Below are 16,094 nucleotides of genomic sequence, written 5' to 3' on the forward strand. Positions count from 1 at the left end.
TTATTTATCTCTCCCCCCACCCCCCAACCCGGAAACTGCTTTGAGGCTGTTTAGTTTGTAATCTAGTGGTGTATTCATTTTATGAAATAAACTCTGCATCTTTCATAAAATGTATACACCACTAGGTTGCAAACTAAACAGCCTCAAAGCAGCATAAGGATAAACTAGTTGGTAGCTCAGTTGCTTAGCACGTGGCGCTGATAACAGAAAGGTTGCAGGTTCGATCCAGCTGCATATTCCTGCATTGCAGGGGGTTGGACTGGATGACCTTCAGGGTCCCTTCCAACCCTACAATTCCAGAATCCTATGTTTTTATGAAGAGCTTCAGGCCTGAGAGGGCTCTTGGGCTCAAATCCTGCTTGCGGGTTTCACTTTGGGGCATCAGGTTGGCACTGATTCTATACGAATAAGTTTCTGTTTGCAATATTCAGCTCTTTCAAAACTGCAAAATTCAAGTTGCAGGTAGGTAGCCGTGTTGGTCTGCCATAGTCGAAACAAAACAAAAAGAAAATTCCTTCCAGTAGCACCTTAGAGACCAACTAAGTTTGTTAATTTGCCACAAGAAATTAAGAAAACAGAAAGAGTATTATGTATGTATGGAATAACAGCAGCAAGAGTTTTAATAGCTCAAAATTGGAAGAATAAAACCATACCGACTATAACAGACTGGCAAAACTTAATGTTAGAATATTTACAATTAGCTAAGACAACCGGAAAAATAAGAGGACAAATGAAACAATCAGTATAGAAAGAATGGAGGTTATTTAAAGAATACTTAGAGAGTAATGGTTTAAAAGAAATCCTAAAGGCAGATATTGACTGAACCTTTAAATGAATGAATGAAAAGAAATAATAATAAGAAAAATGGATAAATAAATGAAATATATAACTGTACAATATAGTATTACAATAAAACAGAATGCAATGAGAATAATTGGAAGTTTAAGAATAGGAGAAAATTTATTGGAATAGTAGTTATATGTACATTTCTACAAAAAGGTATAAAATGTATATGATTTATTTGTAGTTGTATTTGTATGTATGTTTTTGATTTTAAACAATAAAGAATGTCAGATTTCAAAAAATAATAATTTGTTATTGGTATGAGCTTTCGTGTGCACGAAAGCTCATACCAATAACAAACTTAGTTGGTCTCTAAGGTGCTACTGGAAGGAATTTTTTAAATATTGTTGCAAAATTCAATTCCTCGCCCAAAGGGTTTGCCTTCAGGCCGGGCATCTGCGGAGACGATGAGAAGCCGAGGGAGCCTTTTGAGACCAGCTCCCAGGTAAGTGGGGAGAAGGCCTTACCTGGACAGGCCCGCAGGAAGCAGGAGCGGCTGTCGAACTCATCGCGGTCACACTGCCCCCCGGGGAGGGCATTGCGGAGCAGGTCCCGGCGCCGGAAGGTCACCCCCAGCCCACACGACCGGCTGCATTCACTCCAGGTGGTCCACGGCGACATGATGCAGTCCGCTGCCAGAGAAGGGAGAGGCAGGATTGGACCAGAACTTAAGTTGAGGCAAAGGCTCTTAAGACAATCATAACCTTTTAAGATTTAGTGTCAGGAGTATAACGTATTCCTGGACACCGCAGAGTTAGACGCAGACTTTTCTGGAAGCTTCTGGCTGTTGTGAAATTGACTAGACAGCTCAACGCAGGAACTCAGCAACTCAGTGGATAACTATATACAGTATTTATTGATTGAAGCAACTAGCATCCATAAGTTACTATTTACAGACTTTACAAAATAAAAGAAACAAAAAATAAAATCTTTCCTCTCTGTCTCTCTCTATCTCTACACTGACACCTGTCCACACACTAACACCAACCACAAGCTCTCAGACAGAGCTGAGTTCTTTAAGTACTCCACTGACCAATCACAGGTCGTTGCTAAGGGTCTGAGAGAGAGCAATCTGGGCTTTCTGCCAACTAGTTAATTGCTTAATTGCTTGGAGATAGACAGCTGCATTTCTGCACGTAGGCGACTCTGAAATCTCTAACAAAGGCCAGGAGAGAAACTTCCTCCATTTGCAGCGAAACACCCTAACCGTGGCCCTTTTCTTTAGGACAGAGGTGGTGGGGGGACATTTCATCGCCCAAGGGCCACATTCCGTGCTGGACGACCTTCCAGGAGCCACGTGGCCAGTGGTGGGTGGAGCCAGAGGCAGAAGTGGGAGGGGCCACAGATTTAAATTTGACACATGGCAGGTGCCAGGAGCGAGCCGGCAGGAAACCACACCGTGCAAGTTAGCTCTTTATTAGCAAGAACACAATCTGCACAGACTTGGTGGACAGCCAGAAATGGCACACAGAAATGTCTTGGCTTGGGGCATTGTTGAGGGGTTGATACTAATTTTTTTGTAACTTCATTTTGGATTAATTTCAATCAATCAATAAAATTTATTCGACCGTCAGTCAGTACACAACCATACAAAAATTAAAACGTCTAAACATCTCAAGGAGCTTAACACTAAAACATACAATGAGAAGTAGATTATACATTTAGACCCATGTCAATGCTGTCGATTTTAACCTTACAGCGTTTAAGGGCCAAAAGGGGGGAAAAAATTGGCCACCAAAAAAGTTGTGGTACCAGTGAAATTGTTCAAAACAAAACCTGATTTTGGATTAATGTGGTGTTATAATTGATCAGTTGGGTTGCATAATTTTTGAAGCTTTCTTTTTTATTTATAACTGCTTTTATGCTTGTAGTTATGTGGGGGCAGGGTGGATTTGATTTAAATCAAACTGATTTAAATCACGATCTAAATCACTAGTCAGTAAGGCTCAGGGCCGATTCAAATAAAAAAAATCCGATTTAAATCGGATTTTTTTAAAATTTAAATCGGATTTTTTTAATTTAAAATCGGCCCTGAGCCTTACTGACTAGTGATTTAAATCGTGATTTAAATCAGTTTGATTTAAATCAAATCCACCCTGTGTGGGGTTTTTTTTATACGTTGTAAGCTGCCTTGAGGATAGTTTTAACTTTGGAAAAGCAGCATACAAATAAATTGATTGATTGATTGACTGACTGACTGATTGTCAGGACTCATGAGCACAACAGCTCAACCCCAGTAGGTCTGGCCCCACGGATCAGGACTCAAAGTCCCTGCCTCCCCTAAGTCCCCTCCTATCCAGGGTTTTTTTCCCCAAGCAACCGGAGACTGTGCCTGAGTGCAGCCAACCTCTCCTCCACCCTTTTCATGCCTCTCTTGGTTCTGGGGAGCTTGTCGCAGCAGGAGGGGGAGACACCTGTGACTCTTCACCAGCTCCTGCTGCTGATGCTCGACTTCTCTCTGCCACAGACTCCCCCCGCTCACCTTCCATCCAGGCAAGCGACAGCCATCCTCTGCATTCAGGGACGCAGTCCAGCCAGGCAAAAACCCTCAAGGAAGGGTGGCGGCAGAGTATGGCCGAGCCATGCCCTGAGGGGCCACATTTGCCGATCCCCTGCTCTTGTGCAGAATGGGGGGGGGAGGGGAGGGATTATCCACCCCAATCTGACATACCACAGCTGGCCTCGTCGGACCCATCCTGGCAATCCTGACGGAGGTCGCAGCGCCGCTCCAGCGCCAGGCATTCCCCACTGCCGCAGGTGAACTGCTTGGCGGAGCAGGCACTGGGAGGGCCTGGTGGCGGTAGCAGGGTTGCGGCGGGGGCGGTGGGAGCACTGGGACCACCTGTGGGGGGAAGTGCAGTGCAATGGTTAGAGCATTGGACTAGGACCACGGAGACCAGGTTCCTAGTCCCACTTTGTCAGGCGTGTAGAGTCCTCCCCTCCCTTCGGTAACTTCACAGGCAAGAATTAATGAGCAATTTATATGTTATAGTCCTTTTTATTCAGTCACCGGGTTACATGCAAAAATCCACATCTCTCCACAAGGAGAGCGGTTGGCTACTCTAAATCCTCCCCTTTTCATCCCCAGCAACATCCTGAGCGCCAACAGGAAGTTCCTCCTCCTCTCTATTCTTTGTTCTTTAATACAGACAGACCTCCTCGTTCTTGGGGAGGGAGGGTCCCCCCACACTCTCTCATGACGTCTCTGCTGGCTGTTCCCTCCCTTCTGTCTCTCTTCCCATTATCTCATAACTAGGCAACTCCTGTTGAAACTGCTCGGTGTCTCTCTCTGTGTGTGTGTGTTCCTGAAACTGCTGGAAACAGGGGGGGGGTGCGTGCGCAAATCTTCCCCCTCCTCCCAGTGGCAGAGGAACGCTCTCCGTCACCCAGGGCGGGACGCCGAGGGGCAGGGCAAACTGCCCGGTGACGCATGCGCAACATCTGTACGGACTGCGCATGTACAGCAGCTGGTATGGACTGTGCATGTGCGGCAGCTGGTACGGTGCCAGCCCATATAGACGCCACGAGCACTAGCCCATACAGACGCCCGTACGGACGCCATGAGCGAGCAGAACCCCGTACGGATGCTGTGCGGACGCGGTGTGAGCGGCGCCCACACTGACTGTGCGCACCCACCGCCGCTCTCCAGCTATGGGGAGGCAGCAGGGCATCTCGTCACCCCACCGGGCTGTGCCCAGGGCGGCCCATCCCCTCTGCCCCGCTCCGTACGCCCCTGCCTCCTCCTCCTCTTCAGAGAGGAGCTGATCTGCCTGAGAATACATCCCCCAATCCTCTGGTTCAGACCTTTCCCTGACACACTTGTTCCTGAAGCCCACTGGGTGACTTGACAGACGGCAAAAGCATCCCTGGGGGAGGACCACCAACCCCTGAACTTTTGGTTAACGGCAATTGCCACCAGCCCTGTGGCCTCCATGGGTGCAGTGGCACCCATGAGATCGTCCCTGGCACCCACGGAGCACCGGCGATATTATCCGTCCTGTGCTCAGGTTGGATATATGTGTCAATTAAAGACCCCGCATTGGATTTCGTTCCACGGAAACCGGAACTGCATCTGCGCCTTGAATCCCCGGAGTTTCCTGCAGGTAGCAAGACTCACCGCAGTGCATCTCGTCCGAACCATCCAGGCAGTCTTCTTGGCCGTCGCAAACAAAGGCAGCCTCGACGCAGCCGAAGACTTCACAGGCGTACTGCCCCTGGGTGCAGAGGATTCTGGGAAGCCCGGGGCTGGGGGTTCGAGTCAGCACTGTCAGAGGAAAACAGCACCTTATGCCTGGCTGGCAGGGGGGCCTACTTCCAGTTGCTCTGGGGCTCGGATCCCATTTTCAGGTTTCCCAGGATGGCCCTCGTGAGAGCAGGAAGCTGGACCAAATGGGCCGCAGGCCAGATCCAAACACAGGGCTCTTCTTAGCATCTTCAGAACGTAAGGGGAGCCTGTTGGATGAGGCCAAGGGCCCGTCTTGTCCTGTACTCCCAGGGGCTGACCAGATGCCTGTGGGAAACCAGCAGGATTCGAACACAAGAGCCCTTTCCCTTCCCACGGCTTCCAGCAACCGAGATTCAGAAGCATCGCTGCCTCCAACTGCGGAGACAGAGCAGAGCCATGATTTTTGTCTAACCTTCTTTTAAACCCAACCCTTTCAATCCTCTTTTAAGCAGCAGTTGGGGGCCACCCCGGCCTCCTGTGGAAGGGAGTTCCACAGATTAACTAAGCAATGCATGGCAGAGGATGTTCCAAATCCGTCCCGAATCTTCCTATGTTCAGCTTCCGTGAGTTTTTGTGTCATGAGACGGGGAGAAACATTTCCTCTCTTCCTTTCCCCATTCCATGCGTAATGTTACCAAACTCCTGTCACGTTGCCTCTTCCTGGCCTTTTCTCCAAACTAAAAAGCCCCAAGCTGGAGGGGCCAAGTTGCCCCCCAGATTGAGGGGGCCCAGCACTCATTGCGCACAACAGAGGAGGAGGAGCACTCTGGAGGAGGAGCCGGCCACTGGACTGCGATGTCTGTTGTGTGCCTGACTTCACACATGTGCGCCATGCTCAGGGCACCCTCAAAATTGAGGCTCCCTGGGTACCTTAAAACAAATACTGGGGGGACGGGACTGAGGTACATTTCGCCTCCTAGGGTTGGTGTGCCTGCCTCACGCACTGCCACCTTTCGCTCCACCCCCGTGATCATTTCGGTCGGCCGTTTCTTATTCTTTTAATTTTAAATTTATACTTTTCAGATATATACATTTCGTTGATTTTACAATCATTTCGACATTTTAAAACTCGACTTCCTCCTTCCCCCTCGTTCTGCAGCTCCTTAAATTAATTTCTAATATCTTCTGCGTATCTAAATTAACTTACTCCTTTATTTCTCTTCTTTAAATATATACCGTATTTTTCGCTACATAAGATGCACTTTTTTCCCTCCCCAAAAGTAAGGGGAAATATCTGTGCGTCTTATGGAGCGAATGGTGGTCCCTGGAGCTGAATTGCCCAGGGGCCAAAAGAGGATTGTGCTTCTTATTTTACAAATAGAAAGGGGAGTGTTGAAAGGACCCCGCTCAGCAGCTGATCAGCAAGAGATGGGGAGAGAGATAAGAGTCCCGGCTCCCTTTCAGCCCCGCCCTCCATTTTTGAATGTGCTGCAGAGGGAGGTTGGTTGTTTCCCCAGCGACATGGGACTGGCTGATTAGATTATCTGTCTGGAAACTGTAGAAAATGCTCCCTTTCCTTTAGAAGCTGCAGAAATGTGAGTTGTACCCCATAAAAATGGGCTTTTCCTCTTTGCTTTTCCCCCTTTGCAAAAAAAGCTGCAAAACATTTAGCTGATCCTCAGAAAAACAGGGTTTTTGCCTTTGCAAAAAAGCTGCAAAACTTTTAGCTGATCCGAAAAAAACAGGGCTTTTAGAGGAGGTAAACCAGAAAAAAAAATTTTCTTGTTTCCTCCTCTAAAAACAAGGTGCGCCCTATGGTCTGGTGCGGCCTATGGAGCGAAAAATACGGTATTCTTATATAACTGCAGGTCATCGCAATAATCCTGCCAGACGTTTGGATCTGTTTACAATTTATCTGTAAATATTCAATAAACCATTTCCATTCTTTTATAAAAAGTTTGTCATCTGGATTTCTTATTCTCCCGCTAAGTTTCGCCATTTCTGCATATTCCATAACTTTGGCCTACTCTGAACCTTTCCCAACTCTACAATCTCCTCTTTCAGGTGAGGCGACCTGAACCCTACACAGCGTTCCAAATGCTCCTTGCACAAGATCAGCCCCGGACGCACACATACCCGCTGCACCCTTTGGATCCGGAAGCCCTGCTTACCAGACAGTGTGGTTCTCAAGCCTGGCAGGTACGGAAAGGTTTGGGATGCGGGCAGCACCATCGTGCCAGGGGTACCAGTCGCTAGTCTGGGCAAAGTGGGTCCCAACGGCCAGGAAGTGGACCAGGAAGGCGAGGCGGGAGGCTCCTTGGAGGGTCGGATCCTGGGCGATTCCGGGACGCCGGTTGCTCCTCCAGGGCGCTGGGACTCCTGCGATATACTTGGCAGCCCGGTGAGCCACTGCGGAGGAGATGATGTCTCTGGGGCAGGGGGTCTTGTGCCAGTGTCCGTGGAGGGTGTCGTCATACCAGCTGCGGGCACCACCTCTGCATGAGTTGGAAAGAATGTGAGGTTTGGAGCAATGACAAACCTAGACAGCATCTTAAAAAGCAAAGACATCACCTTGCCGACAAAGGTCCGTATAGTTAAAGCTATGGTTTCCCCAGTAGTAATGTACGGAAGTGAGAGCTGGACCATAAAGAAGACTGATCGCCGTAGAATTGATGCTTTTGGATTATGGTGCTGGAGGAGGCTCTTGAGAGTCCCATGGACTGCAAGAAGATCAAACCTATCCATTCTCAAAGAAATCAGCCCTGAGTGCTCACTGGAAGGACAGATCCTGAAGTTGAGGCTCCAGTACTTTGGCCACCTCATGAGAAGAGAAGACTCCCTAGAAAAGACCCTGATGTTGGGAAAGATGGAGGGCACAAGGAGAAGGGGAAGACAGAGGATCAGATGGTTGGACAGTGTTCTCGAAGCGACTAGCATGAGTTTGGCCAAACTGCGGGAGGCAGTGGAGGATAGGGGTGCCTGGCGTGCTCTGGTCCATGGGGTCACGAAGAGGCGGACACGACTGAATGACTGAACAACAACAACAACAACAAGCTCAACAGTCCGCCCCGCCCATAGGGAAGATGTGTCATACATCCGGGTAGTTCTGCCGTATGCAGAAGCCTATGTGATATGTGACGCAGTGTTTATTTTCTGTTCATTCTAGTTTCACTTTTAACCGGAGAGAGATACATCGTCCGTATCTCCGGGGAAAGAATGTCCATGATTTATGCTTGTAAATAAAGCATGCTTGCTTAAAACAAGCTGGACTCTGTGGAAGTTATTGCTGGCAAGAAGGCACACACATACCGTTGCGCAGGAGAAGTTTGAACAACTCTGCAAAAGCACTGGAGAAGCAGCAAGAAGCGTTGCTGGACGCCATTGTTGTTTTCCAAGTGCTAAACTGTTTTTGAGGCTTTTCCAGTTAAAACAAAACCCCAACAAAGAAGCATGTGAGAAACGCAGAACCTGCCTTGAGAGTCCGGCCTCATGAACTACGACGAACCCCAGAATTTGGGGTCCAAACTGGTGTCAAAGCTTTGCAGCTGCTTGGTAGGATTGTGAAGGAGCGTCTCCACCCCCATCGTCGTGCCCGGACACTGAGGTCCAGCTCCGAGGGTCTTCTGGCAGTTCCCTCCCTGTGAGAAGTGAGGTTACAGAGAACCAGGCAGAGGGCCTTCTTGGTGGTGGCACCCGCCCTGTGGAATGCCCTCCCAGCAGATGTCAAGGCAATAAGCAACTATTTTCCTTTTAAAAGACAACTGAAAGTGGCCCTGTTTAGGGAAGTTTTTAATGCTTGATGCTATATGGTTGTAGTAGTCGAGTCCTTTAAGTTCCTGGGCTCTATAATTTCTCAAAACTTAAATTGGTCAAGCAACATCAATAGTATTATTAAAAAGGTCCACCAGAGGCTGTATTTCCTGCGTCAACTAAGGAAATTTAAATTGCCCCAGGAAGTGTTGATCCAATTCTACAGAGGCGTCATTGAAACTGTTCTCTGTAATTCTATAACAGCTTGGTACGGTACAGCCTCCAAGAGAGACAGGAAAAGGCCCCAACGAGCTGTAAGAATTGCAGAAAGGGTAATTGGTGTTAGCTTGCCTTCAATAGAGACAATTTATGCTACCCGAGTTAGGAAGAGAGCAGAGGGAATTGTAGCAGATCCTTTACATCCCGGTCATCATCTGCTTGATTCAATTCCATCTGTACGTCGCTACAGGACTTCATATACAAAATCGGCCAGGCACAAGAATAGTTTTTTCCCTTGTGCCATTAAATTGTTAAATTCGTAGTTGTGTAGCTGAAGGGGAGGTAAATTATGGGTGGGGCTGGCACAGACTCTGGAAGAGAGGCCCCGTCAGCCGACCACCAAACCCTACAGGCGCCCACGCCAGTTCCCCCAAACTCACTCCAGGGGCAGCCGAGCACCTCCATGCGCAAGGAGGGGCTCCCGCGAAACTCCGTGGGCATGAGGCGGAGGATGCGGGCCAAGATGGGCGGGCGCAGCTCCTGGCGCACTGCCGTGGCACTGTTGGAATTGCCCTCCAGGACCTGTGGGAAGTTGAGAAGTGTAAGCCGGGGCGGCAGAGGGCAAGAGCGAGGCTCAGAAGGGGCGGGGCAGAACTATTCCCCCCCCCATTTTTTATTTTTGATAAAGGGTTAGAGGGCTTTGGTAGAACTCTGCCAAGGCCTCCTAAAAGTACAGCAACTCAAAATTAGGTGCCATCGAGTTTGGCGTTGCTCCAGGTAAGCGTTGATGGGCACAACTGGCACAACTACGGATGGTCCATAATCTCCGTTCCACATTTCTTAGGACTTGGTCGTTCCGTGTGGCAGCCCCTGCCCTTTGGAACTCCCTGCCTCTTGAGATCAAACAGGCACCTGCTCAAAGCATTCTTGTTTAGACAAGCCTCCCCGGATGCTTAGAAAGCTACGGTAATTTTATTCTTTTAGTGTTATTTTTTTTTGGGGGGGGTGACTAGATGACTATGTAGGTCCCAGCTCTACAGCTCTACGATTCTGTGATATTAGCACCATAGCTATATGTCTTAGGACCCACAGTATTTTCAGTGACTGTAAGTTGTTTTTAAATATTGGGGCAATAAATAGGTTGATACAGGCAAGTAACATAACTGCTTCGTAAACAGAGCAGAAGATAAACTAAAGCGGGGTATAATCTGATTTCCATGTCGACTTGGTGCAAGCTGAGCAGGATGAGTGCTTAGTAAGCGGGTTGTCTGTCCGGGGGGGGGGGGGTTAGCTGTGATTCCTGCATTGCAGGGGGTGGACTAGATGAGCCTTGGGGGTCTCTTCCCACGCCAACCCACTGAGCAGCTCTGTCTTCTTTTGGGGTGGGGAGCCCAGAGAGATCTCCTGGGAAGTGGGGGAGCCCGTCCTCAGCACCCATGCCGGAAAGGAAGAAGGGTGGGGGGGCATGGGTAGAGGTGGTACCTGGGCCCGCAGGGAAGTGCTAGGGCCGTATCCAGATCTGGCGTAATTCCGGAAGTGGACCCCGTCGTCGCTGTAGACCAGGCGGTAGCGGGAGACATAGCCCCGGGAGGGTCCCCCGCCTTGCGTGACCACAGCAGTGAGGAACGTGGGCTGGAGGAAGTCCACCTGGAAATAGGGGTCGGGGTCCGAGGGGCCCGGGCTCCACCCGGGGGCCATGTTCTGCCTGGTGGGGGTTGGGGGGGAGGAGAAGCATCAAGGTTTGGCCTATTAACCATTCAGCAAATTAAGCAGCTGCCTAGGGCATCAGGGACGCGGGTGGCGCTGTGGGTTAAACCACAGAGCCTAGGGCTTGCCAATCAGAAGGTTGGCGGTTCGAATCCCCGCAATGACGGGGTGAGCTCCCGTTGCTCGGTCCCTGCTCCTGCCAACCTAGCAGTTCGAAAGCACGTCAAGGTGCAAGTAGATAAATAGGTACCGCTCTGACGGGAAGGGAAACGGCGTTTCCGTGCGCTGCTCTGGTTCGCCAGAAGCAGCTTAGTCATGCTGGACACATGACCCAGAAGCTGTACGCCGGCTCCCTCGGCCAGTAAAGCGAGATGAGCGCCGCAACCCCAGAGTCGTCTGAGGCTGGACCTAATGGTCAGGGCTCCCTTTACCTTTAGGGCATCAGGGGAAGGGGGGGGCACCACAGAAATTTTTCCATTGCCCGTTTTTTTAAAAAAAACATTAATAGTCACAAGTTGCTTGGCCCTCTCCTCCTCCAGGAATTCATGTAATCCTCTTTTAAAGAGTATTTAACATATTTTGTGGTTTTTATCTTGCATTTTCATGCCCTGAAGTCTAAGGCTGAAGGGCAGCATACCAATTTAATAAATAAGAATAATAAATGACAATAATCATAAACCCATCCAAGTTTGTGGCCGTCACTGCCTCTTGCGGGACGGAGTTCGAAAGATTAACTACGCACTCTCTTTTATCACCATCAAATTGTCTGGCCCCTTCCTTCCTTCTGCAATGCAAACTCCATGGCTCCCTCACCCCAATGCTCTCCGAGCTCCCCCCACCTGCCCCTGACTCCATGAAACTGACATGGACCCCCAAACTTACATGCTGGGCACGATGTTGAGGCGCCCGGCGTCTGGTGGGTTCCCGTCCTGGTAGGACGAGGCGCTAAGCTGCTGCTGGTGGATACGCCCGTCTTCCAGACCGAGGGCTTCGCTGCAGGAACCTGCGTTCGAGAGGGTGCGTGTGAGGTTTGGAGCTTTCAGGGTTAAATAAGCTCAACAGTCGGCCCCTCCCACAGGGAAGATGTGTCATACATCCGGGTTCTGCTGTATGCAAAACCAATGTGATTTATGTGCCGCACTGTTTTTTCAGTCCTACTTTCGCTTTTGACCGGGCGACATGTCTTCCGTAAGTCCGGGAGAGAAGCTCCGTAATTTATATGCTTGTAAATAAAGCTTGCTTGATTTGAAACAAGCTAGATTTTTTGGGGGGAGTTTAATTGCTGGCAAGAAAGGCACACATACCGTTGCGCAAGAAGAAGTTTGAACAACTCTGCAAAAGCACTGGAGAAGCAGGGAAACGCAGCAGGAAGCATTGCTGGACACCACTCCAAGTGCTATACTGGTTTGGAGGCTTTTCCAGTTAAAACCAAAAGCCCCAACAGTGCGCAAATCCAAAGAGTTAGAGGCGCCCCCTAGCTTCGCTTCCGTGGATTTGCAGAGCCGCCGCCCGCACGGGGCCCTCGGAAGCAGCCCTTCTCTAGAGCTGCCACAACGGCCAGCGTTTCTAGAGCAAAGCAAGTTTTATTTTTATTTTATTTTATTACACTAATACGCCACCCTTCGCCCATAGATCTCAGGGCACATCACAGCATGTGTCAGCTTAGAAATCGGCACAACAGCCTCGTGAGGTAGGCCTTTGTAAGTTCTGCCATAGCTGAGGTTCCCAAACATTTTGGGGCTCCTACCGGCTTGGTACCATGAGTCCTTCCCCAGTGCCCCCTAACCCTACCCCACAAATAAATGAAAACCATTGCTCAGGACAGCAGTTTGCACAACCCACTAGAGGGGACAACTACACGGTAAAATTCAGCGGAGAATACCACATGTGAAATTTTTTAAAAAATAAAAATCCTTCCAGTAGCACCTTAGAGACCAACTAAGTTTGTTATTTGCATGAGCTTTCGTGTGCATGCACACTTCTGAAGAAGAATCTGAAGGTATCTGAAGAAGTGTGCATGCACATGAAAACTCGTACCAAGAACAAACTTAGTTGGTCTCTAAGGTGCTACTGGAAGGAATTTTTTAATTTATAATTTTGTTTTGGCTACGGCAGACCAACACGGCTACCTACCTGTAACTAGAAATATTTTCACACCATCTGATCAATGAAAACAGGACAGAGGAAATTTATGGCATATTTACATATAACCACTTTCCAAACCTGCACAAACTTTCACTGCCACAGATGTGCGGTAAGTACCGTATTTTTCGCTCCATAGGGCGCACCTTGTTTTTAGAGGAAACCCAGAAATCCCCCCCCCCCGGTTTTCCTCCTCTAAAAGCCCTGTTGTTTTTTTAGGACCAGCTAAAAGTTTTGCAGGTTTTTTTGCAAAGGGGAAAAAGCAAAGCTCCTTTTGCAAAGGAGGAAAAGCAAAGAGGAAAAGCCCCGTTTTTATGGGGCTCAACTCACATTTCTGCAGCTTCTAAAGGAAAGGGAACCTTTTCTACAGTTTCCAGACAGATAATCTAATCAGCCAGTCCCATGTCGCTGGGGAAACAAACAACCTCCCTCTGCAGCACATTCAACAATGGAGGCCTGGGCAAGGGGGCGGGGCTGAAAGGGAGCCAGGACTCTTATCTCTCTCCCGATCTCTTGCCGATCAGCTGCTGAGCGGAGTCCTTTCAACAGACCCTTTTCTCTTTGTAAAATAAAAAGCAGGATCCTCTTTTGGCCCCTGGGCAATTCAGCTCCAGGGACCACCATTCACTCCATAAGACGCACAGATATTTCCCCTTTTTAGGAGGGAAAAAGTGTGTCTTATGGAACGAAAAATACGGTAATTTATAAGAAAAATCCATCACTACCGCTAATATAATGGTCTATCTTGTGACAACTCAGAATCATGAATGGCAAGCTGTCTGTTTTATTGTTTTTTATTTGAACTCACGCAATGTGGTGTAAGTGAAATGCTACATGCAACGTCATCCTGTGATGAAGGACACACCCTAAAAGCTCACACACGCTTACACATCATCCCACCCCCTGCAATGCAGGAATCTTTTGCCCAAGATGGCGCTCGAACCCACAACCCTGGTATTAAGAGTCTCGTGCTCTACCCACTGGGCTATCCCATCAACATTGAGGAATGAACGTTGCTGGGTGCAGATCTGGGAGAGGGCTGGGTCCAAGCCCCCCCTCCCTCCCCAGTCTAGGAAGAGATGCACTTTACCTGGCTGGGGGAAGGTGAGACCTTCAGGAAACGGCCATCCACTGGGAGACACCTGCAAGGATGGGGAGAAAAAAGAGTCACTTTCCGCTAGCCAGTTTGGATAGACGGGAATTGCCCTCCCTGCTCTCCTCCTTCCAGGGAGCTGGCGGCGTTGTTACTTGGCTCCCTGGTTTTAACTGCACAACAGCCCTGCGAGGAAGGCTGTAAAGAGGTAACCGAGAGAAACTGAGACAAGATTAAAAAAAATTGTTCTTACAGGTGTAACTCGAAAAATTTGAATATCATGGAAAATTCCATTTATGTAAGCAATTGTTTTCATTAGCTACTGGAGTTTATATGAGATAGACTCATGACATGCAAAGCGAGATACGTCAAGCCTTTGCTTGTTATCATTGTGATGATTATGGCGTCCAGCTGATGAGAACCCCAAAGTTGAGATTGTTAATTTGGGGTTCTCATCAGCTGGACGCCATAATCATCACAATTATAACAAATGAAGGCTTGACATATCTCGCTTTGCATGTCATGAGTCTATCTCATATATTAGTTTCACCTTTTAAGTTGAATTACTGAAAGAAATGAACCTTTCCACGATATTCTAATTTTTCGAGTTTCGCCTTTATATGCAACAACTGCGGCAAGAGTTTTGTTAGCCCAGAGATGGAAGCAACCGGAGTTAGCAACTAAAGAAGAGTAGCAGGTGAAAATGATGGACTTTGCAGGACTGGCGAAACTGACGGGAAGGATCCGGAACCAGCGAGACCAAGCATTCCAAAAGGGCTTGAACAAGTTTATATTATATTTGAAAGACAACTGTAAGAACACCATTGGCGGGGTTACCTGGAGATCCGCAAGGTGAAATTGCTACCTAACGAGGTTGAGTAATAAATATAATATTTTAGGTGACAAGGATAGGAAGCGAAACGAAAGGTAAAGATGCAAAGTTTAATTGTGTAAACCGTCAGATGGGAGGGAGGGAAGCCGTTAGGGCTCAGTCGAGCCAAAGATGGTGTGATGTTTTGTAATGTGATTATATGTAAAACCAATGAAAATTATTTTTAAAAGGAAAAGAAATGCTGAAGGTTGTCCGAGCTACGTAATTAATAATAATAATATTTTTTTATTTATACCTCGCCCTTCCCAGCCAAAAACCGGGCTCTGGGCGGCTAACACTAATTAAAATGACAGCAAAAACATAAAAACAATCCATTTAAAATACAGATTAAAATACAAATTTAAAAAATTCAAAATTAAAACTGCAGCCTCATTTTCAAATAGCCCACCAATAAAAGAATGAAGCATGAGTATCAAACAGAAACCAACCCAAAGGCCAGGTGGAACAGCTCCGTCTTGCAGGCCCTGCGGAAAGATGCCAAATCCCACAGGGCCCTGGTCTCTTGTGATAGACCGTTCCACCAAGTCGGGGCCAATACCGAGAAGGCCCTGGCCCTAGTTTTGTCAGGGAACTGTCCCCGGTTCAGCCCCGGCCCCACCTGACTAGCAGCACTCAGGGCCGGCGCGTCCATTAAGGCGAACTAGGCAATTGCCTAGGGCGCCAAAATGGAGGGGGCGCTGGCCAGGCTTGGGCGGGGGGCGGGGCGGGCGAGCAGCAGCTTCTCCGCTACAGCAGAGAAACTGCTGCTTGCCTCTCCACCACCCCCCGGCTCCCACTAAAGCAGGCTTTGGCGGGCGGCGGGGGGTGCCAGAAGGTGGTCTCGCCTAGGGCGCAAGAAACCCTAGCAGCGGTCCTGGCAGTACTTCCTCCAGTGGAGGAAACAGCGACGTCTCCAGTGGGGAAGGGCAGGAGACCAGGGGCCATGAGTGTCGGGGGTCTGGGGATGCTGTAGAGACCCTGCACTCCCCTCGCCCGACGGGCAAGGAGGAGGGAGACACGCCATTTCCGTCGCCCGAACCGCGCAGAGGGGTGAAATGCAAAGAGGGGAGGCGGAGATTGGGGGTTCCGAAATTCTTATGTTGGGGTCGAAACCGGAAGGGCCCACTCCCGGATTCTGCGAGCGACAGATACGGACATGGATTTGTAGCTCTGCACTGTACATAGTATGCACAATAAACCTGTTAAAAGACAGGCTGGACTTTTGCTTCGTTACTCACGAGCAACCACCACACGGGCCTTACACTAATGAAAGATAAATAAACAGATGAATGAATATGGAAGTT

General features: G+C 48.8%; 1 protein-coding gene across 1 annotated transcript in view; it reads right to left on the minus strand.

Annotated features, from left to right (window-relative positions):
- The window catches only part of LOC117055462 (SCO-spondin-like), a 185,017-nt gene that overhangs the window by 80,648 nt on the left and 88,275 nt on the right, over positions 1–16,094 (minus strand). The window contains exons 48-55 of the mRNA XM_033164998.1: positions 13,917–13,968; positions 11,567–11,687; positions 10,460–10,682; positions 9,348–9,559; positions 7,238–7,503; positions 4,957–5,107; positions 3,515–3,675; positions 1,311–1,475 (exon numbers count right to left, since the gene is read on the minus strand). Of these exons, the coding sequence (XP_033020889.1) occupies positions 1,311–1,475; positions 3,515–3,675; positions 4,957–5,107; positions 7,238–7,503; positions 9,348–9,559; positions 10,460–10,682; positions 11,567–11,687; positions 13,917–13,968 (1,351 nt within the window). The remainder of the gene's footprint in view (positions 1–1,310; positions 1,476–3,514; positions 3,676–4,956; positions 5,108–7,237; positions 7,504–9,347; positions 9,560–10,459; positions 10,683–11,566; positions 11,688–13,916; positions 13,969–16,094) is intronic.

The sequence above is a fragment of the Lacerta agilis genome, chromosome 12 (assembly GCF_009819535.1).
Source record: "Lacerta agilis isolate rLacAgi1 chromosome 12, rLacAgi1.pri, whole genome shotgun sequence".
Lineage (NCBI taxonomy): Eukaryota > Metazoa > Chordata > Lepidosauria > Squamata > Lacertidae > Lacerta > Lacerta agilis.